This window comes from Schistocerca americana, chromosome 7 (genome assembly GCF_021461395.2).
Source record: "Schistocerca americana isolate TAMUIC-IGC-003095 chromosome 7, iqSchAmer2.1, whole genome shotgun sequence".
NCBI classification, from domain to species: Eukaryota; Metazoa; Arthropoda; class Insecta; order Orthoptera; family Acrididae; genus Schistocerca; species Schistocerca americana.
Genome location: NC_060125.1, coordinates 600291581 through 600314877, shown reverse-complemented (window position 1 = coordinate 600314877; position 23297 = coordinate 600291581). Strand labels below are relative to the sequence as shown.

Here is a 23297-nt window from a genome sequence, read left to right as displayed (position 1 = left end):
AAATCTAAGACTTTAAAAAATCAGATTAGGGTATATTAAAAACAAGAATAGTCAACATCAACACACTATGTATGAAGATAACATCAAACAATTGTTGTCTTTCCATCACACCAATTTCTTGACTGTGAAATACAACTGTTGGATGGTGGTAGCAAGCACAGTATGGGGTTTCTCACTGTGTAGTTATTGAGTTCATCACTAGTGCAAAAATGCCTGTCAGGTTATCAGTAATTGAATAACATCTCCACAATCCACACTGACGGTGACTAAAGAGCTTCTTTGTTTCTAAAGCTCAGGTTGATTGTTGATTCTCCATATGCTCCAACGAGTTCTCTACCCAATTAGTGTGACATGTTAATTACATGAGCAAGCACAATCTTTCCTCCGAGTTTCGTGAGTGGAATTAAAATAGTCCTCTACATGTAAGCCAAAATTGTCATACTGCCAAATTTGAACTATGATGGCAAGGATGTTATCCTTTGGTTATCAAGTTGCTGCAACAAGCTGTAATGGATCTAGATATTAGGAGCCATGTCTGAAGCTTTGGACACTGGTAATCAGCTCCTACATATATTTTTGGTTTAAATCTTATTTCTGTGTCCCTCAACTTCTTTAAATTTGGCGTTTTGTTCTGCAAATCATCCAGAGTTATTTCCAGTTCTTCCATATCCTCTCTTATTTCCTTAAGCCATCCTCCTTGTTGTTTCAAATTCCAGAGTTTCTCAATAATTTTCCTTGATAATCTGGTTTCTGGTGTCCTCAGAATGTGACCACAAAAAGAGATCCTTTTCTTTCATATAATATCAGTGATTGGCTCCAGTTCTCTGTATACCACTTCATTTGGAACTATCCGCCATTGCCCAGCTTTTTGATATTTCTTATTTATGCATGTTCTAGCAATTCTTCTCTCTACTTTTAAAATTTTGTCAATTCTGTTTTTCTGGGTGACTTTAAAAAGAGTTTCACTTCCGTATGTAACCTCCGGTTGAACCACCGTCTTGTAATGTTTTAATTTTGTTTTAATTGATAGACATTTTTTATTGTACGTAGACCATGTTAGTTTTTGAGCTTTTATCATTTTATTAGTTCTTGCTCACCATGCAGGTTTCTCGTCCAATTTATGTGTTATAATTTCACCCAGGTATTTAAATTGTTTCACTATTTTAATTTCCCTATTGTTCACTGTGATGTGATCTATTACAAGTGGATCCGTTACCATTATTTCAGTATTTCAAATGATATCTGGAGTCCTAATTTTTGTGCTATATTTTGTAAGCTTGTTATTTGTTTCGTGGCTTCCTGAATATTATTAGCTAGTAATGCTAGGTCATCAGCAAATCCCAAGCAATTTAGGTTTATTTTATCTTTCTTAGTTCCAATTTTAATATTCATAGGATTTTCCTTGTACCATTCTCTCATTACATATTCAAGAGCACAATTGAATAGCAATGGTGATAAACACTCTATAATGTATTTGCAATAGTGAAAAGCTGCTATGGCCATCGTCAAACAAGCAGTTCTGAGTTTTTTTGGGTGAAGTTTGAAGTTTTTGCGTATGTGTAGACATCCTTATGCCGTATTGGCAATCTGGGCTGTGTATCAGAAATCCCATATATGGCTTTACCGAATTTGGGAGCTCTAGCCATGACCTTTTCTTCTTCTCTTTAACAATGATAAGTTTTTCTAGATTCAACTGCAATTACTCCAAAGCAGGGCTGAAATGAATATTAAGATGCTGTGAGATCTAAGACTGCGAAAGACTACAGCTATTCCCCTGGGGCATATAAAGAATTCCCAAAGCACATTAAATCCTTCAAAATGAATAATGGTTGGGGCAGTTCAGGTTCTCACAATCAAAACTCAGTTGGTGGAAGGGACATTAAGCTTACTGCCTCCTCCTCAGAGCATATACTGTTTGCAACTGCATGCAGACATGTGATGAGAGTGACAGGAAGGAGCAATATTTTTCACATGCAAATACAGCAAAAGCACCTCATAATTTTCAGCATCTGATTATGTCAATCTTCTGCTATAAGATAGCTTACAGACCATTCTCTTTCATACCTAATTTTCAACATTTTTATCCTCTTGTGCGCTATGTTCAAAGTTCCTTTAGAGAAGCTGAAGAGCCTACATCTTCTTGAAGGGAACGCACTTGCTCTAGCATGTACATGAACAGCCCTCAGTAATTGTTTCAGAAGAATTTGTGTTGATAAATTCATTTTGGAGGCCAACTTGATTGCAGAGGTGAAAGATGAGATTGTCGGTAGCTTGGTTCCTTGTGAAATTTCTTCACCTCTGGCACTAATTCTGAAATATTTAGCACCTGAACCTCTGAATCCCCAACAAACAGGACAGTCTTTACTCCAGTTGAAGCAGCCAGATATAACAGTCATGTGTATGCGAAAAGTGCTTCCTTGTATGAATGTGTGTGTTTTCTTTGTTGAAAAGGGCTTTGATCAACACAACAGGTCATTTTTACATCTACATCTACATCTACATTGATACTCCGCAAGCCACCCAACGGTGTGTGGCGGAGGGCACTTTACGTGCCACTGTCATTACCTCCCTTTCCTGTTCCAGTCGCGTATGGTTCGCGGGAAGAACGACTGTCTGAAAGCCTCCGTGCGCGCTCTAATCTCTCTAATTTTACATTCGTGATCTCCTCGGGAAGTATAAGTAGGGGGAAGCAATATATTCGATACCTCATCCAGAAACGCACCCTCTCGAAACCTGGCGAGCAAGCTACACCGCGATGCAGAGCGCCTCTCTTGCAGAGTCTGCCACTTGAGTTTATTAAACATCTCCGTAACGCTATCACGGTTACCAAATAACCCAGTGACGAAACGCGCCGCTCTTCTTTGGATCTTCTCTATCTCCTCCGTCAACCCGACCTGGCACGGATCCCACACTGATGAGCAATACTCAAGTATAGGTCGAACGAGTGTTTTGTAAGCCGCCTCCTTTGTTGATGGACTACATTTTCTAAGCACTCTCCCAATGAATCTCAACCTGGTACCCGCCTTACCAACAATTAGTTTTATATGATCATTCCACTTCAAATCGTTCCGTACGCATACTCCCAGATATTTTACAGAAGTAACTGCTACCAGTGTTTGTTCCGCTATCATATAATCATACAATAAAGGATCCTTCTTTCTATGTATTCGCAATACATTACATTTGTCTATGTTAAGGGTCAGTTGCCACTCCCTGCACCAAGTGCCTATCCGCTGCAGATCTTCCTGTATTTCGCTACAATTTTCTAATGCAGCAACTTCTCTGTATACTACAGCATCATCCGCGAAAAGCCGCATGGAACTTCCGACACTATCTACTAAGTCATTTATATATATTGTGAAAAGCAATGGTCCCATAACACTCCCCTGTGGCACACCAGAGGTTACTCTAACGTCTGTAGACGTCTCTCCATTGATAACAACAAGCTGTGTTCTGTTTGCTAAAAACTCTTCAATCCAGCCACACAGCTGGTCTGATATTCCGTAGGCTCTTACTTTGTCTATCAGGCGACAGTGCGGAACTGTATCGAACGCCTTCCGGAAGTCAAGAAAAATAGCATCTACCTGGGAGCCTGTATCTAATATTTTCTGGGTCTCATGAACAAATAAGGCGAGTTGGGTCTCACACGATCGCTGTTTCCGGAATCCATGTTGATTCCTACATAGTAGATTCTGGGTTTCCAGAAATGACATGATACGCGAGCAAAAAACATGTTCTAAAATTCTACAAGAGATCGACGTAAGAGATATAGGTCTATAGTTTTGCGCATCTGCTCGACGACCCTTCTTGAAGACTGGGACTATCTGTGCTCTTTTCCAATCATTTGGAACCCTCCGTTCCTCTAGAGACTTGCGGTACACGGCTGTTAGAAGGGGGGCAAGTTCTTTCGCGTACACTGTGTAGAATCGAATTGGTATCCCGTCAGGTCCAGTGGACTTTCCTCTATTGAGTGATTCCAGTTGCTTTTCTATTCCTTGGACACTTATTTCGATGTCAGCCATTTTTTCGTTTGTGCGAGGATTTAGAGAAGGAACTGCAGTGCGGTCTTCCTCTGTGAAACAGCTTTGGAAAAAGGTGTTTAGTATTTCAGCTTTACGCGTGTCATCCTCTGTTTCAATGCTATCATCATCCCGTAGTGTCTGGATATGCTGTTTCGAGCCACTTACTGATTTAACGTAAGACCAGAACTTCCTAGGATTTTCTGTCAAGTCGGTACATAGAATTTTACTTTCGAATTCAATGAACGCTTCACGCATAGCCCTCCTTACGCTAACTTTGACATCGTTTAGCTTCAGTTTGTCTGAGAGGTTTTGGCTGCGTTTAAACTTGGAGTGGAGCTCTCTTTGCTTTCGCAGTAGTTTCCTATCCCTTTCCTAATATTGTAGATATTCCACCCAGGAGTTTCCATTGTTTGACTGTCTTTATACTAAATTGTTTGAGCAGTTAACGCAATATACCAGCAAACTATATTCTGTTCAGAGTCCGTGTGTACATTTATATTCCGTGCAAGCTGACCGGCCATTGCTTGCCACGGTGATGTGGCCGGAGTGTTGGCATTTTAGCAGCACAATGGGTTAAGAATTAAGAACACACTTTCATATGAAGAAATTCTGCCTTGATGTGCTGAAGCAGCACTGGTGGATATGAATACAAAGTACTTACAATTTCCCCTTTTACACTGTTTATTATAACCGTGAAGGGATTGAATAATGTGCACCGACAAATATAACACACAAACAATGAGTATTTTTTTTTTTTTACCTAGAGGAGGATTTCAATGCCAGCCCAACACATTCTCCTCCAGTATTTCGCTCTTTATACTGAGGTATAATATAACAACAAAAAATATTACTATGGTTATCAATCATCTCTAACTACAGACGCTGGAATTTTCATGTCTTGTATGGAATTATGTTACATATAAAAGTAACTTAAGTATTCCAAGTTATTTGATTACATATCAGAAGTACATCACATAGATCATCAAAGCTGATTCCTGATTTTTTTAATGCAGGTATGACCTTTCACAATAAAATGACAGAGTAAAAGTTTTTAATGAATTTGATTATTAACTGCATAATCAATAAGCTGTTACAATTTTTGTATATTAACAAAATAAAGATAATTAACATAGAATATAACAACATGGCACATACATCATTTTCTGGATTCATATATATTTAAACCACACTCATTAATATAAATGAATACAATGCCTTATGTTAAACATAAGGTACTTGTTGACATCATACAGAAAGTGTGCACTATTGAGCACATCATTCACTCATCTGTAAAAGTGAATTGACTGTACCATCTTTGCTGCCTCTGTTAGCTTCAAAAACAGACTTAATTACTTCTTTGTCCATATTAGGAAACATTTCTTCAATCTGAAACAAACAAAAAAATCTCTCAAACAGTCTCATGAGGAAGAAGCTAGGGACATACAAAATCTGTAGTACTCAGTCATACTGCAATGTTTTGTGAACTTATGGAGCAACATTTAACCCTATGAACTGCAGTATACTCCTGATTATTCAGTGTAATCTGGGGAAGAAGATACACAAATAATTGAAAAACATGAATAGTTGAGGTTTTTCGAACATGTATTCGAGACAATGTCTACTGATGGGTAGCAGTGGCAGCGTCAATGGCCGACATCTGCATGTGTTGAGGTGCAGCTCAGTGCAGTTATCTTCCACTTTCAGTCTGGCTTAGTTTCTGCCACTGCCCCTAGCAGCCGGTAACCTATGCTGCCAGTACCCGTGTGCACAACATCTGTGCTTTTCTTTTAAAAAAGATGAACGAATAATCATGAGTACACTGCACAGACCTAAAAACAGTTTGATTATGCCAGTATAATCTCTGTCCAAAATAGACATCAAAAGATAGCAAGTCTTAGTATATTATTACCCACTTATTTATATTTACTTGCATGTTTACACTATACATTTATTTTGATAATGTCACTATACCTGACTAATATTCTATTCTAAAGTATTGAGAAAGTAAGACAGATACACAAAAATTCAGAGGAGACAAATTGCCACTTGACAGTTGATCATGCTCGATGAATATAAATAATATTAAGAAACAACTGAAATTTTGTTCATAATTAAGCTCCCAGTAACAAAACAATAACAACAACATTAATGTTATAGGAGGGTGATACTAAAGGTAAGGTCTCCAGTTTGTTAAACATAAAGAAACATTTATTTACAATAAAATTGTACATAGATTTGAAACTTGAGCATTTCTCTACTTTTCCACATAATCACTATTTCGATTGATGCATTTTTGAACATGCTATAGCAGTTTTTGTATGCCCACGTCATACCAGCCCACCACCACACTACTGAAGAAACACTAGACCTCATCTTTCACCCCGTCATCATTGTCACTGAAGCACCTTCCAGCAAAGTTTTCTTTCATCTTAGGAAGCCCAGACTATATGGTGGATGGGTGATGATGTCCCATCCAAACTGTTGCAGAAGATCCACGGTTTGACAGACGATCGTTGTCATAGTGAAGGCTTATCCCTTGCTCTACATTTCTCCTCTTCGGTTCTGAATCACTTGTCTGAGTGTTTTAATGTCTGAAAATACCTGTCACCATTTACTGTTCTCCCAGGAACCACGAAGCTGACCAACAATATCTCCTTTTGATTCCAAAACTCACCTGCCATGACTATATTGGCAGACTATGTTCTTTTGAATTTACAAGGCTTGGGTGAATCAGAATGCCGCCACTCACACGACTGTTTGATTTCAGATGTGAAGTGGAAAGCCCAAGTCTCATCAGCCATACCCAAGTTTCATCAACTGAATACAAAAGGCTGTCCTTTTCACCTGCATAGGATTAAAATTGGCAGGAAGTTTCAATGCGATGCCATTTGTGGTCTTCTGTCAGCATTCTTGGGACCCATTTTGCGAACACCTTCTGAAATTTCAACGTTTCAGTCAAAGTCTGGTAAACGATGCTTTCAAGAGTGATCTGCTGACCTTGAAGTACGATTTGTTCATCCTTTGCGATTGTCTCTCTGGGAATTGGTGGTCTCCCACTTCTTTCCTCACCATAATTTCCGTATGACAACCTGCAAACTCTCTACATCACTTTTAGACATTTTTTACATCTGTAAACAACTCTCCGTGCACTTCCATCAACTGTGAATGAATGTCGATTGGTTTAACACCTTCTGCACTCAAAAACCAAATAATTGTGTGAACTTCGCACCTGGCAGTAATGGCTAATGAGACCTCCATTACAACTGGCTGCCAAGCCAAGACTAAAAGCTCCAGCAGACGTGCAGTTTCTGTAGAGTGTGTGTGTGTGTGTGTGTGTGTGTGTGTGTGTGTGTGTGTGTGTGTGTGTGTGTGTGTGTGTGTGGACAACAGCCAGGCAAACAGTTTCCTTGTGGCTCCAGCACCTTGAAGACCTAACTTTTCGGATTGCCCTAATAATAATGGGACTTCCAGGATAGGAACAATGAGGAAGAATGAGGGAGAGGTACCACTCACTCACTGCTGATTGATGTATGGAACAGACTCTTAAGAGCGTAGAAAATTTCACCAGCTAGCAAGGATGATGGGCATGGAAGAAGGGGAATGGGCTGTACCAACTGAAGATAAGGAGGGGTTTAAGGAGATAATGCAAAGCAGGAGAGGGGAGGCAGCTGTCTACGGCAGTAGCAAAATAAGGACTGAATAAGGTAGCAATCTCACAATAGAATCGAGAGAGGAAACAGGGAGAGAGAAAAATTGATGTCATTAAGAGGAGAGTAATTAATCTGAAATGGGAGGGAGGGGGGAGTTGGAAAGATAATACGGTGAGGGCAAGGGTGTGGGTATGTGGTTAGCACAGTTAGCACTCTAGTAGATGTTATGTCACAGTGGTAGTGAGAATGGAGGTGACTGGGAATGGAGAAGAGACATACAGAGTGTTTTCACCTGCATAACACACAGCAGTACCTTTAGTAACTAAGCAAATTGGATATCCAAGGAGTAAACACCCAGTTTAAATCGAAGCAACAGAACCATTTGCTCTGATATTACTTCTAACAAAAACTGAAAGTCAAGGCAGCAGGAATCAGCCTATGGTATGTAAACTCTGTGTGGCTTCCACACCAGGGTCCCTTACATGTAACAAGAAGACAGGATTAGGCAATAAGATGAAAAACATATCCTCTGGACCGTACTTACCATGACATAGATACAAGAAAATCTATGACCACTGTAAATGGAACTACGTGCTAACTTCTAGTTGCAAGGAAGCAGGTATGATGGGTAACTATCGGCAAGAGAGAGTTAACACCAAGTGGGGCTACCCTCACCCTTCCCTCATTTTCCAGTGCTAAGTCACGCATGTGAGCTACTGTCTCAATGTGTTGCCATACTCTTGCACAATAGCCTACTAAAAATTTGATAACTTAAAATCATTTAATGGATCAGTAACATGTAAACATAATTAATCTTGATTCAAACCTCGTCAGTTCAATAATTTCCCCAAAAACCTAGGTTTTAAACAAATTTTACATTCACTGAAATCTGAAGATACAAAGTTGACATTTTAATAGATTGTGTGTTCTGGTATAAAAACATTGTGTAGATATTTCTGTTGAGTTATGTCAAGTATTTTTCAAGCACATCAATTGTTAACAGAAATTTCACATCTGCTGAAATTTGAGGTTACAGAGCTGGAATTTCAATAGATGAGTTTTCGTATAAAACCCAGTATGGAAGTTTGTACAGTGATATGGTCAATATTTACAAAATTATTCAAAAAATTGTGGATTTTGGTCTACAATGTCTTAAAGTGTAACAGATTATCTAGTCTTTAGAATGAGGTTATGATCTAGATGATATGCCACTGTATTCTGGTTTTAAATGAAGAAATTAAGGTACAATGACAACAGAAAGCACAGCTCACCGGACAATGACTATTCAAAGTTCTACGTAAAAAACCGTACAAGCTAATGTACTAGAACAGAAAATTAAAACTTAAATAGCAAGGAAGTGGGTACAATCCCAATACGGAGATTTGCTAGAAATTTAAAGCATCAAGAAGAGTGCTTTTCAAGCACATAGGCCTGCATTACACTGTAATTTCACAAATCTTTTATCGAAGCTAGTACCACATTATAACTTTCATAAAAGATATGATAAAAGTATTATAGTAGATCACCAAAGATTTATAAAAGTCTGATCAAAGATATTTGGCAAAGATCTTTTACAGAATCATATGGGTTATAGTTGGGTACACTGTTGGCCAGAAGTGAGTGTTTCGTTTACTGCCTGGACTGGGAGCCTTTAGGCAGCCCCAGCAGAGCATTCAGAAAGTGTGTTTCAGTCCATTAAGGAGTGAGTGTCAGTCTACTGGAGATGTGTAAAGTATTCATTTGTGATGGTCCTTGCAAGCACGAGACTACAAGCAACGGAACTTTTTGTTACTGCGAGAGAGATTATGACTGTACATTATTTGCATTGTATAAAACTGAATCTACATATGAACATTAGACAATTATTTACCTCATCAGTTCATTTTAGTGAGCCGCTCGTATTAAAACAGTATGGTGAGTGCAGCATTAAACTTTCCACTCTTAGGCCAGCTAAAGCTAAACTATCTTTATAGGTTTGGTTGGTGTTTCATAGAGAGAGATTTTGTAGAATTGTTAATGGGATTTGGTTCTGAGCTATACTGGATGCTGAGAAAAGAAAACAATTTAGCAGCAATGATTTTGTGCATGTGATACAAAGGAGATTTGAATATGAGTTCCTTCTTGAAAACTTGGTTAGATTATTTCCGTAACCACTTCCTAACAACCTCAAAACATCAAGTAAAAGTTCTTTTTTCAACTACAGAGAGCTGGAAATCTGTGCAAGTGGCTTGCAGACTGCAGGTAGTTACCTCATTTACAACAATTTTCAGATTACCTGCCTGTTTAGTTTACAGACACTTGTCGCATGGTGATAAAATATTAGGAAAAACAAAAAAAACCACAACAATCTAGACACCCAACCTGACACAGAGTGCATTAGAAGGGCTTAGGGGAAACTATTCCTATTGTATGTACCTACTCACATGTAAGTGAATAATTAATGGAGATTACTAAACAGTTGGAAGGCTTGAAAATGATGGGACGTTGTATGTGAGCCACATTTCAAGATGTTTACACCACAATGGTTAATTCCAGAAAGCAGCCCTTGCTTCTATATCTCAGTTGATACAACAGTTAAAGAGCACTACCCATGCAATAAAATTGCATGCTCTTCTACCTACTACCATTTGGCAAAAACCTGGTTTTGATACGTTGGATCATTTCTGAAAGTTACGGTTTACTTTATAAATGTACTCTTGGTCAAAACGTATTTACCAACTTCATGCCACTCATTTACATCTTTTCTTCTTCAGTCTCATCATAAACATCAGTATCTCTCTCCCAATAAGGTAACAATGCACAGATCTATTCTTCAGAACAATGAGCTTGCACGTCTGCAACAGCACAGTCCGGGCACAGCAGTGTGTGCTCAGCAGGCACAATATAGCTGCGAAGTTGTGTGTGTGTGTGTGTGTGTGTGTGTGTGTGTGTGTGTGTGTGTATTGATGGTATTAGCCTGCATCCATAAAGAAGAGTGTTCAGTTCCAGTGACTTCAATGTGATGTTCTGACGCTCACAACAAGTCTGCTGAAATTCCATCATTTCATTTTCCTGAATGGACAAGAGAAGTTCACCTTTTTTGTTTATTAAGCTTCTGGCATTTTGATGGAAGACTGTAAATTCATTTTCTTCAATATCCTTGGCTTTGTCCACACTGCAGCATTTTGTTTTACTATAGAAGAGTTGGCAAAAGAAAGGCAGTTGCAGTGGGCTTGGTGCAGTTGTTTCGCACGTCTACACCAATCAATTATATAACACGATTTTGTATATTTTTATGGCAATGCCTAAACATTTTCACAGCTCTATATGCTGCTATTGTTTTGACATGGACCACTAGCCTTTTTCAGTTGAAAGCTAGAAACAGCACTGCTAGGGGTCAGGGCTCATTTTCACTGACTTTACTATAGCAGTTGTATCAACTGTAATTGCATTCATTCTGCAGCTCTGTCTTTTCAATGAAATTACCCAAAAAAGGCCTAGTGAACACTAATCCATTTGTGTACTGATTTTGCAATCACACTGGCCTAACAACCTACTGCCAAACTTGGTAATTTGTCATGTGTGTGCTACAAGTACTGTCCGAGTATCTTAATCATCACTAGGGTCACTGAATAGGAGTAAATTAGAGACATTTAGTCCACGCTGAACATTATTTCTCCACAAAAATATTAACGCTTCTTTGCCATTTGATAATCTCTTGCTTTTTTACTGTCTTTCTCCTACAGACCAACTATGGGTCATATAAAAGCCAAGTGAACTGTTCCTTCCATTGATCCTTTATCTAGTCACTCTTTTATGTACTGATTTCAATTTTGTTCCTTGCACTTTGGCTTGGATTTCGATGCACTTTTCTTTGATAATTATGTTTGGTTTTTTAACTTATCAAAACTTGAAATTTTTCTTCTCAAAATGTTCATGCTTGCTATAGTAAGGAAAGATTGGGCAGAATGTAAATAACTTAGGAGCAAAGGTGACCACTCACTGAACAGCAGGAGCACTTAGTTGTAGATAGACACATACAAAAGAGAAAGAAAACTTACCAGCTTTTGAAATAAATTCTTTATCAAGCTCCTTCTCTGCTTATGGTCCCAGCAGGCATGTTTTCTTCAGTCAGCCTTACAGAATGTGCTGTACCAGGTATTGACTGTTTTGTCTGTCAAAGCTTTTATTAATATTTGGTAGGATATAATAACAACTGATTTACATTTAGCGAATTCAAGGACACAAAATGGACGCATCATTCCATTAGATGCCATGTTTTGATACGCCTGTCTTCCAGTGGTGCTCTCTGCAACTACACCGTGTACATATAAGGAAGGAAACAGAGAGATGCTCTATCCATTAATATGTGCCACTTTTCTGTGCGTCTTTTAGTTTTCATGCAATCATCTTCTGAAACTATACTTTTGTGTTCTCTCTTAAATTTAAAGTGTGTGTTGTAGTTATGTTGCATAATATATCCTCACAATGATTTTTCCTTTACATAATTTTTCTGTCAATCATGAAACTAGTGCTTTTTTTTAGGAATGTGTGCATTCTAGCTGAATTATTGTCTTGTAATGAAAAATTTTTGGATTGCTAGAGTGTTACTTTTTGTCATAACATGTCGGAATAGGCATTTGTCTTTTATAATCTTGCCCCGCAGCTTCTTTCACTCGTTCATTAAGCTGGAGTGTGGTGTCCAGATATTTAAATTTCTCAATTTTCTAGTTTTCTCATAAGTTTGATGGTGTAGTCTTATTTGTTTGTCATTCCCTCTAATTTTGAGTGATGATTTGTAAGCTTTAACTCGCTTCTGTTTACTTATGAATATTTGTTTTTGTACTGTCCTACACAATTCACCAAAATTTCTAAAATCTGCTACCACTAAACAAACAATTTTGATTTGTTACATTCTACCTATTCGGCCTTCAAATTTCTGCATCCAATTAATTCCCGTTTAACTCCAAGTAGCATTTCTTCTACAAATTTCATCACAGATTTTGTTCATTATTTATTGATAAGTTCCAAGCTGCACTCATTTCTTTTACATAATTTTTGTTCTATTGCAGTTTTACATGTTTCTTCAGCAACTTTTCACATCTTGAATTTTTTTTCATTAGTAGCAGTACTGTTTATTGTTGTATGATCTCTACATTGATTAATTACTTTGTGTCTACTCACTGAGTTAGATGCGATTTTGTTAACTGTTAATTCAACTTTTGCTTTAGCTCTCGTTTACACATTTGGAATTTGTCATTTGAATCGTAAACTGCTCAATCCTGTGGGCCACATGCAGACAGCACATAGCTCCTACAGTGATGCATGAAGGTCTGCACAGCATTCAATATGGCAAGCAGGTCATACACATTTGTGAGGCATTGCCGGAATGGTATGTTTGCACTGTTTTCTGAGAAATGTTTTAAGCCGCTGGCTTTGTATGACAATTTTCATTTTGTCTGTTTTTATCAATACTCCTGGAAAAGACTGCAGATAATGGTTGAAACTGATCACCTAGTAATAACTGTAGCAAATGCATTACACTGACATTGAGAGATTCTCAATTTCACTAAATACACCAACAAATCACTGCAACATGTATCATTATATCAATCACTAGCATCAACTACTCTGTTCATCTACCTCTCAATCGGTGACTAAGTCAGTATAGCAGCTCAAAGGAAACAGTTTAATCACCTACTGAAGTGAAGCATAAAACTACATTTTGTTAAGAAACATATTTATTTGGTATCTTCAATTTTTTGGTCCTGTCCTCCTCAGTTGCGCGTAATACTACGGTATGTTGATGATTTTCACTTATGGACCGTCTGACAGCAACTGAATAAAACACAATTTTAGTGCCATACGCGTTTCGCCTTTATTTTCTGCAAGGCATCATCAGTGGCCTGTAATATGTACATATGTTAGCTATTTTATTTACATTTTTGTCACTGTGCCTATAGGTTGTAAACAGTTCTGGTGGTTGGTATTTCCTATTAAGTAGTAATGTTTTGAACTGTACTTACAGATTGCGTAGACAGTTTCTTACATATTACGCTCCTGTTGCATTTTTGGTCTTGTTCTTCTTCCTATGAGCGCCAATTTGCTGTTTTTTCTGCATTCCACAGCACTATGCACTGAACGTTTGTTTTAATGCAATGTTTTGGTTTCTGTTGCTGCCTGTCAAATGTTTTTGCCAAAGATCGAATATTACTGCCAAACTTATGAGTGTAACTATCGAAGTATCTGTGGTCTGTTCGTGTGTGCATTTGTGTGTGCGCTTGTGTATGTGTGTGTGTGTGTGTGTGTGTGTGTGTGTTTTGGTGTGATTTTTTTGTGCTGTGTATGTGTGTCTGTCTGTATTTTGGTGTTTTGCAAATTTTTTTTTTTTTTTTTTTTTTTTTTTTGGCGGGGGGGCTGTGTATGTGTGTATTTTGGTGTTATATACTTTTTTATGTTATCATTTCCTTTATTAAGTGTAGTAAGGAGCCTGTGCTGATGTGTGTTTGTTCATTTATCACATGTTTGTTTTCTGCTATGGCTTTCTGGATGTGGAAGTTTTGTTGCATTTGTGTAAGATGTTTGTCATGGTTGCTTATTCTCATTATTTTCATTTCTTGTTCCATGTTTGTAGGATGATGGTTGTAGTGTTTTAAATGCTCTGCAAATGTGGAATGGTTTGTTTCATACTTCCAACATCTGATATGTTCTTTGTATCATGTTTCAAAATTCCTGCATGTCATGCCTATGTATACTGCATCACAACTTTGACATTCAAGTTTATATATTCCTGATTGTTGGAATTTGTCCCTCTTGGTAGCTGGCTGGCTTAGGTGTGATTGAAGGGTTTGCCCAGGCTTATATGCTATTTTGAAGCCCTGTCTCTTTAGGATGTTTGCAACTCTATGTGTTAGTTTATGTGTGTAGGTCATGGTGTACCATCTGGTTCTTTTCTGTGTGGTGTTGTCATTGTGTGTGTTTGTTGAGTGTGTTTGTAAGTTTTCAGCTTGTGAGTTCTTTTGTATTGTGGAAATGTTGTGTTTGTGTTTTATTTGTGTTTTTATTTTTTGATTGAGCCTGTGTACCACATGTGTGTCATATAAAGTAGAAAACAACAGAACAGTGATAAACACAGGAAACCTAATAGAAAATATACAGAACATACAGGTACCACACACAGCATCACTGATTTCATTCGATATAGAAAATATGTATACCTCCATCCCTATCACGGAAACAATAGAAATCATAGAACAAAATCTCTCATCCCACAGCAACCTCACCACAGACGCAATAAAAGAAATAACAGATATGCTCAGACTGACAACTGAACAAAACTACTTTCAGTTTGAGGAAGAATATTATCTACAAACTGATGGACTGCCCATGGGATCCCCAATATCAGGAACACTAGCAAACATTTTCATCAGTCACCTTGAAAATCAGATATTTCATAAGATAACCACAAATGAAAGTTTCAAAATCATATATTGGTACAGATACGTGGATGACATTATTTGTTTGGTAGACGAGCCAAGTGAAAAAATAGATGAACTCCATTCAGAAATAAACAAAGCTCATAAGAACATAAAATTCACACTTGAAAAAGAAAAAGAAAAATCAAATAAATTTTCTTGACATTACAATTAAAAAAGAAAATGGAAAACATACATTTAACATCTTTAGAAAACCAACAGCCACAGACACAATAATACATTCCACATCCAACCACCACCAAAGCCAGAAATTTGCAGCACTAAGACACATGTTACATAGATTAAACAGAATCCCACTCAGTAAGAGAAACTATGAACAAGAAATGAACACGATCATACAAATAGCTAGGAACAACGGGTATGACACACATGTGGTACACAGGCTCAATCAAAAAATAAAAACACAAATAAAACACAAACACAACATTTCCACAATACAAAAGAACTCACAAGCTGAAAACTTACAAACACACTCAACAAACACACACAATGACAACACCACACAGAAAAGAACCAGATGGTACACCATGACCTACACACATAAACTAACACATAGAGTTGCAAACATCCTAAAGAGACAGGGCTTCAAAATAGCATATAAGCCTGGGCAAACCCTTCAATCACACCTAAGCCAGCCAGCTACCAAGAGGGACAAATTCCAACAATCAGGAATATATAAACTTGAATGTCAAAGTTGTGACGCAGTATACATAGGCATGACATGCAGGAATTTTGAAACATGATACAAAGAACATATCAGATGTTGGAAGTATGAAACAAACCATTCCACATTTGCAGAGCATTTAAAACACTACAACCATCATCCTACAAACATGGAACAAGAAATGAAAATAATGAGAATAAGCAACCATGACAAACATCTTATACAAATGCAACAAAACTTCCACATCCAGAAAGCCATAGCAGAAAACAAACATGTGATAAATGAACAAACACACATCAGCACAGGCTCCTTACTACACTTAATAAAGGAAATGATAACATAAAAAAGTATATAACACCAAAATACACACATACACGGCCCCCCTCGAAAAAAAAAAAAAAAAAAAAAAAAAAAAAAAAAAAAAAAAAAAAAAAAAAAAAATTTTATGCATAACACCAATATACAGACAGACACACATACACAGCACTATATATATATATCACACCAAAACACACACACACACACACACACATACACAGGACATAAACAAAAATAAATAATTAAATACTATAAAATTAAATTAATTTAATATGACACCAAAAACCACTCACACACACACACACACACACATATACACACACACACACACACACAAGCGCACACACAAATGCATACACGAACAGACCACAGATACTTCGATAGTTACACTCATAAGTTTGGCAGTAATATTCGATCTTTGGCAAAAACATTTGACAGTCAGCAACAGAAACCAAAACATTGCATTAAAACAAACGTTCAGTGCATAGTGCTGTGGAATGCAGAAAAAACAGCAAATTGGCGCTCATAGGAAGAAGAACAAGACCAAAAATGCAACAGGAGCGTAGTATGTAAGAAACTGTCTACGCAACCTGTAAGTACAGTTCAAAACATTACTACTTAATAGGAAATACCAACCACCAGAACTGTTTATAACCTATAGGCACAGCGACAAAAATGTAAATAAAATAGTTAACATATGTACATATTACAAGCCACTGATGATGCCTTGCAGAAAATAAAGGCGAAACGCGTATGGCACTAAAATTGTGTTTTATTCAGTTGCTGTCAGACGGTCCATAAGTGAAAATCATCAACATACCGTAATATTTATTTGGTACTTTGTAACACTTATATCAATTAGTGGCAGGTTTATATTACGTAACTGCGTGTCTACGATTATGGAGTGTGTTTTCTTTGTTAGTTAATGTTATTGATTTGTGACAGGAAATTTAAAGTATTATATTTAGAGGAAAAACTTTGTATACTGGAACCTGGTTCATGCTTAGGGCATTTGTATTTGTAATATGTAAAAGACGTAGGGAAGCCCTCCACAACGGAAGTGGCTCGGCGCACTGTAAAAGGTGGTTTTGGCAGTCTAACTGGGCTGCTACTTGGTGGGAACGATACACAGTCAGTGGTTAGCCGTTGCACAGAACACATCGACGGTGCCAAGGGAGGCAATTAGAAGCCACTTTGCAAGAAATTTTGCCTCGGATGTGGATTTGGCTTTTGCGTGGTACTCTCGGCAATAAGGAATGGCTCTAACACATTAAAAATCCGTCACTAAGTAGAAATTGTATAGAGCATTCAAAGATCACGAGTCATGAGCACAGTTAGCCGCTACGTCACTTGCCACCACTACTTTGCCACTGCTCCACCAACTTCATGCATACAGATATACAGGGCATGGACCAGTCAAATTTGTGTGAGTGATTTTAATAATAATCCAAGTGCAATAAACTTGTGTTCAGAATCCTAACTTTTATCCTTATCATGAACCTATGCAGGTTCTCCTCCTAAGTGTTCATAAAACTGAATATCCTGTTTTAAATGAACTAGTGTTTTATTTATGTTTGTCAAATGTGCAAGGATTAGCAAGAGTTAAAGTTAGTTAGAATGTTGCTAAGTAATCTCAATTTATTACAAAGTATCGTTTTGAAAAACTTCATTGCCAGACTGTGTAAATGCTACTGTCTAAAATACCTGCTTCACAGGTGATGAAAAAGGCACATAAGTTAAACTTACTTGAAACATAATTTAGCCCTGATTACTATCATGAATGATTTATTTGAAGTTAATTGAGCTCAGTATTGAGTAATTTGCCTTGATAAGTAGAAATTACAAACATTCCAAGTGAAGCTAATAATTAAATTTAGCTCAATTGAATTTTGCTACTGAAATAATCATAGAGTTTGACTAGTGATACAATAGCAGTTTATGGGTCCCTACCATATTCTTCTCATACTAGAAAGATAAGTGGATTATTACTGTTACTAAGGAAATCTGATGTATTTTTTTAATGAGAGTATAAACAGTGTATTGTGATTGTTTGTTTTTTCCCTATTTTTATTACTGGTTGTTACATGTCACTTAAGTTAGAAGACAGTTCCTCTACAGAAAGGAGTATAGTTCTGTAAAATGTGTTCATATTCTTCAGTAATTAGTTTTCTTATGCACAATATGGGGACCACATCCTAATCATGAAAACTATCCCCATACTACAACACTACCTGGCCTCTGTACTTCATTGCTGGCACTACACATTATGGCAGATAACACTCTCCAGGCATTTGCCAAACCCAAACCTTTCCATCAGATTGCTACAGGGTATGGCATGATCCATCGCTCCACATCACTTATCTCTAGTCATCCACTGTCCAATGGCATCACTCAGCACTGACCACAGAAATTCCAGTGTTTACTGACAACCACCCTCTGCAATGTTCAATGGTCCCTGTCTGTCACTACATGAGATAATACATGGTCTTTGTTTAGCTGTAGTTGTTCCTTCATGTTTCCATTTCACAATCAAAATGCCAACAGTCAATTTGGTCAGCTTTGGTAGGGTTGAAATATTTCTCAAGTATTTGTTATTCAGGTGACATCCAACGACTAGTCCATGTTTGAAGGCACTTGCCAGGCCCATTCTGCTGCATTTTTTTAATTTTTATTTATTTATTTATTTTTTGTTTCATATGATGACACAGCCGGGCACAAAGCCCCACACAGAGGTGTTTGCCCTGTACTAGAAGATTCTGCAGACCTTTGCTCTTTATTTTAGCACATTTCTTAGATACTGTTGCTAAAAGTTTAGAGCCAACAATAAATGCTTACTTAAATATCTTAGACAATACAAGAGTTAAAGCAGATGAACCATATAAAAAAACCTCATTTCAAAATCCCAAACTTTTAACAAAATAAGAAGGTAATCGCCATTGTTTTAAAAATGTTAATAAAGAATGAAAACATAACACTTCACAAAAGACAATACATTCATCAAATTTCTACGTACTTTAAATTTATCTAAGGCAATCCTACCTGCTTAAGTTCCTGTTCTGACAGGTGTGGCTGAGGAGGCTGTGTTGGGGGTGCAGTGTAGACTGGTACTGGTGCGTATGGCCTCATTCCATACACTGGTGGGTTTACCGATGGCACCATTACCACTGGTGCAACAGATGAGTAAACATACTGTGGAGCTACATGTGTCTGTAACAACAAATTAAATACAAATTACACAAAAGTCACCACATCTGAAAAGAATTTCTTTTTCATTTGCCACAGTGAAAACAATATATGGTTAACTCTGTTCCCACAAACAAACAAATAAAAATGGCAACAAATAAGAATATGAATCAAGTCCACCAACAAATGAAATTTTAAGTTCTAACACAACTGCCAGTGAAAGCTGGAAAACATCTGCAAAGCTGTTATAGGATTAGCAACAAATGAAAATGTGATAAACAATGATGGAAAATATTCAAAGAAAGGAACAGAAAAAGGGGAGAATGTTCGACTTTGGCACTGAAGTGGGGATTTTTCTTTACGACCATTTCACGAGTGTACCGTGAATATCAGGAATCTAGTAAAACATCAAATCTCCGACATCGCTGCACCTGGAAAAAGATCCTGCACGAACAGGACCAACGATGACTGAAGAGAATTTTTCAATGTGACAGAAGTGCAACACTTCCAAAATTGCTGCAGATTTCAATTCTGGGCCATCAATAAATGTCAGCATGTGAACCATTCAACAAAACATCACTGAAGTCCTTGATGACTCCACAACAGAAAGCTTTACGCCTCGCCTGAGCCCATCACACTGGATTGTTGATGACTGGAAACATGTTGCCTGTTTGGATGAGTCTCATATCAAATTGTATCAAGTGGATGGTTGTGTATGGGTATGGAGACAACCTCATGAATCCAAGGGCCCTGCATATCAGCAGGAGACTGTTCAAGCTGGTGGAGGCTCTGCAATGGTGTGAGGCATGTACAATTGGGATTATATGGGACACCTGATACGTTTAGATATGACTAACAGGTGACACATACGTAAGTGTCCTGTCTGATCACCTGCATCGATTCATTCATGTCCACTTTGCATTCCGATGGACTTAGGCAATTCCAGAAGTTCAATGTGACACCCCACACACCCAGAATTGCTACAGAGTGGCTCCTGAAACACTCTTCTGAGTTTAAACACTTCTACTGGCCACCAAACTTCCCAGAAATGAACATTATCGAGCATATCTTGGATGCCTTGCAATGTGCTGTTCAGAAGGTATTTCCACCCAATTGTACTCTTAAGGATTTATGGACAGCCCTGTATGGTTCATAGAGTCAGTTCCCTGTAGCACTACTTCGACATAGTTGAGTCTATGCTACGTCATGTTGCAACACTTCTGCGTGCTCGTGGGGGCCCTACATGATATTAGGCAGGTGAAAGAGTTTCTTTGGCTCTTCGGTGCATATTACACACTGAGGTCTGAAAGCACACTGTGTTCAACAGCAGGGTATGTGACAATAGAAAATATGGCATGAATGTGTGCAGTTTGGTTTACTGCCAGAAAGCAGGTATTCATTTTTTTTAATGAATGAAATGAATAACCTAATTTTGGAGGAAGAATGGAGAGCTATAGGATAAAGTACCCAAAAAAATAAAGGGGAATAATCTGCTCATACTTTGGGCAATGGTGACAGAGGTAACCCAGCAATGGACATGGCATAAAATTCACCAAGATCATACAAGAACAGAGAACAGTGTTTACCTATTTATGAATCCCAATTGTTCTGATAGGGTTTTTTTTAACAAAAGACAAGTAAAGGCTCACCAAAGTACATAAGTTATCAGCACCTGGACGAAATGTAGTAGAATAATGAGGCTGAATTTGTCAGCACGGTTAATTTAATACAGAAAGTGTTAACTATTCCTATGTGCAGTTGCTGCTTTGAATTTGGAGCAACGATTTCCATTATTCACACAGAAAAGTTTAATTCAAGTGGTTAATCATCTATTATTACTTACAAGCATATGCATCAGCAGATGATATGCAGGGGGGAAGAGCAATATTCTAAAATTTCTATTTATGATAAATATTTGCTTGTCAGTTGTGTGACATAAAAAATAAATAAATAAATAAAATAAAATAAAATTATATTCCAGATAATTGGTGGTTATCAAGCGTGAATGAAAGTCTGTAACAGCTAGTACTGTGTATTCCAGGATGGGGATGGATGAGTGGGGCAGTGCAACTATATTTATGCTATCTTACAGATCCTATGCAGCAATGCAACTCTGTAGGGAAATACTTTAAAACAGTGTCATGCAAAAGCTTTGAAGCCTAACACCAGACAAATGCAAATAGATAGACAATTGTGGCAGGAATATTAAAACATTTAGGCACAATGGAGAAGCATATAGTTTCTTAAAAATGAACTATGACTTTATTCAACTTATACTTACGACTTTTGTTTAAACTTTGCAAATCACAAGTAAAAGTGTGGTATTAACATTTTGGGGAACAAGGGCAGTTCCTACTCACAAAGTCTTGAAACCAGAGCTAAATGTGTACTATCAGACTAAAGATGATTTGTTTGTTTAATCTGTAGCTTTTGAAACTGGAAACCAGAAATTTACAAATCCGTTACCAGCTACATAAGAGTTGTAACTTTACATATTTGTTTTTGCCGCCAAAGTGAAATATAAAAATTAGTAACCACAATTATTCTGTGGCTAGAATAACTAACTGCATGGACATAACCTCCATAAAAATTTAAGGTGCGACCATTAAGTCATACAGGACCAAAATGAACACAGGGGTCTTAAAGAAAAAAGATACAGGAGGTATTATTATGAAACATAATTACCAGAAACTGCCACCAGGTGACAGGGCTGTATTAGCAGTGACATTAATCGTATCCACAGAAATAAATGAACAGTTTGATAATGATAAAAACAGTACAGAACTAGGAACAAGAACAAACTAGATACAAAAATTCAACAGAACCATACACAACAGTGCATACAACATACAAAGTTCATGTAGGACTAGCAGGGAAGGGGAAGAAAGAATAATAGGGGAGGCGAAAGGGAGGCAGCATATTGGGAGAACAATGAGTCATACTCAACACAGACAACTGAAGAAAAAATGTAAAGCAACAAAATCATCCAGCTTAGTAGGTAACAACCACTCATGGGGGCTGGTTGATAAAGGAAAACAGGGATGAGGAGGTGGCATCTCTAAAACACTGCACCGACGGAATATTTAATATGTCAATGAAAGTGCTAGTATTCTAGCTATGTGTAAGCAATGTATGTATTTGCAACTAAACATTATTACAAAATGTAGTAAAAATACAAAACAAAAATTTGATAATAATTGCAAAATAGTGTCAAAGACCAAATAGTAATGAAAAACACTACTAAGAAAGCCTTAGCTAAGTACTGTTATACTCTAAGGATAAACATATATATTTCTGAAAATGAACGACTTTCAGTTGTTGAGAGTCTAGCCAGGCTTAGCAACCAAAAGTCTCAGAGAAGATTGTGACTAAACTAAGACTAGGAGACATGGGTGTAACGATGAATGGCCTAACACATATAGGACCAATAGTATCCCCAAGGAGCAGCTGACATTTATGAACAATCATGTAGTAACAACATAGCATAGCACCACAAATAAAACTGACATAGTGTAATGGATCTGGGAGATGTGTTATTTTCTACCGGATTTGTCGATACTAAATTGTAAATGTTTTCTTATATTTTTGTCAGAATTTTTTTATTGTAATTTGCCTTATTATATGCTAATTTACTTATATTTTTGAGAGTGAAAGCATATTGATTACTATTAGTAAATGTGCCGAAGAATATCAAAGAGACTGATTACAAGTGGAAGCTTGTGTGTTGTGTAAAAATGTCTTTGACGCTGGAGTCGTCTTTGACTGTAATCAGTCGGCAGTGAACTCTTGGTGTTTGTTGACAGTAGAACAATGTGCAGGTCGCCGTCATAAATAATTTGCTAGTGAACAGGAAAAAATGAATTATGTTACTACTTTTTTCTATATAAACTTCAAGAAGAAACCACATTTGAAGAAATGGTATTTGAAGCACCAAAAATGAGGCAAACGCATTGAACCAGGTCATTTCTGCAGCCGACGAAACTGC

At 37.3% G+C, this 23297-nt stretch overlaps 1 protein-coding gene across 1 annotated transcript in view; it reads right to left on the bottom strand.

Annotated features, from left to right (window-relative positions):
* Positions 1-5064: 5064 nt before the first annotated feature.
* Positions 5065-23297, bottom strand: part of LOC124622119 (toll-interacting protein-like) — a 66135-nt gene continuing 47902 nt past the window's right edge. The window contains exons 5-6 of the mRNA XM_047147729.1: positions 19169-19336; positions 5065-5408 (exon numbers count right to left, since the gene is read on the bottom strand). Coding sequence (XP_047003685.1) covers positions 5298-5408; positions 19169-19336 — 279 coding nt within the window. The 3' untranslated portion in view covers positions 5065-5297. The remainder of the gene's footprint in view (positions 5409-19168; positions 19337-23297) is intronic.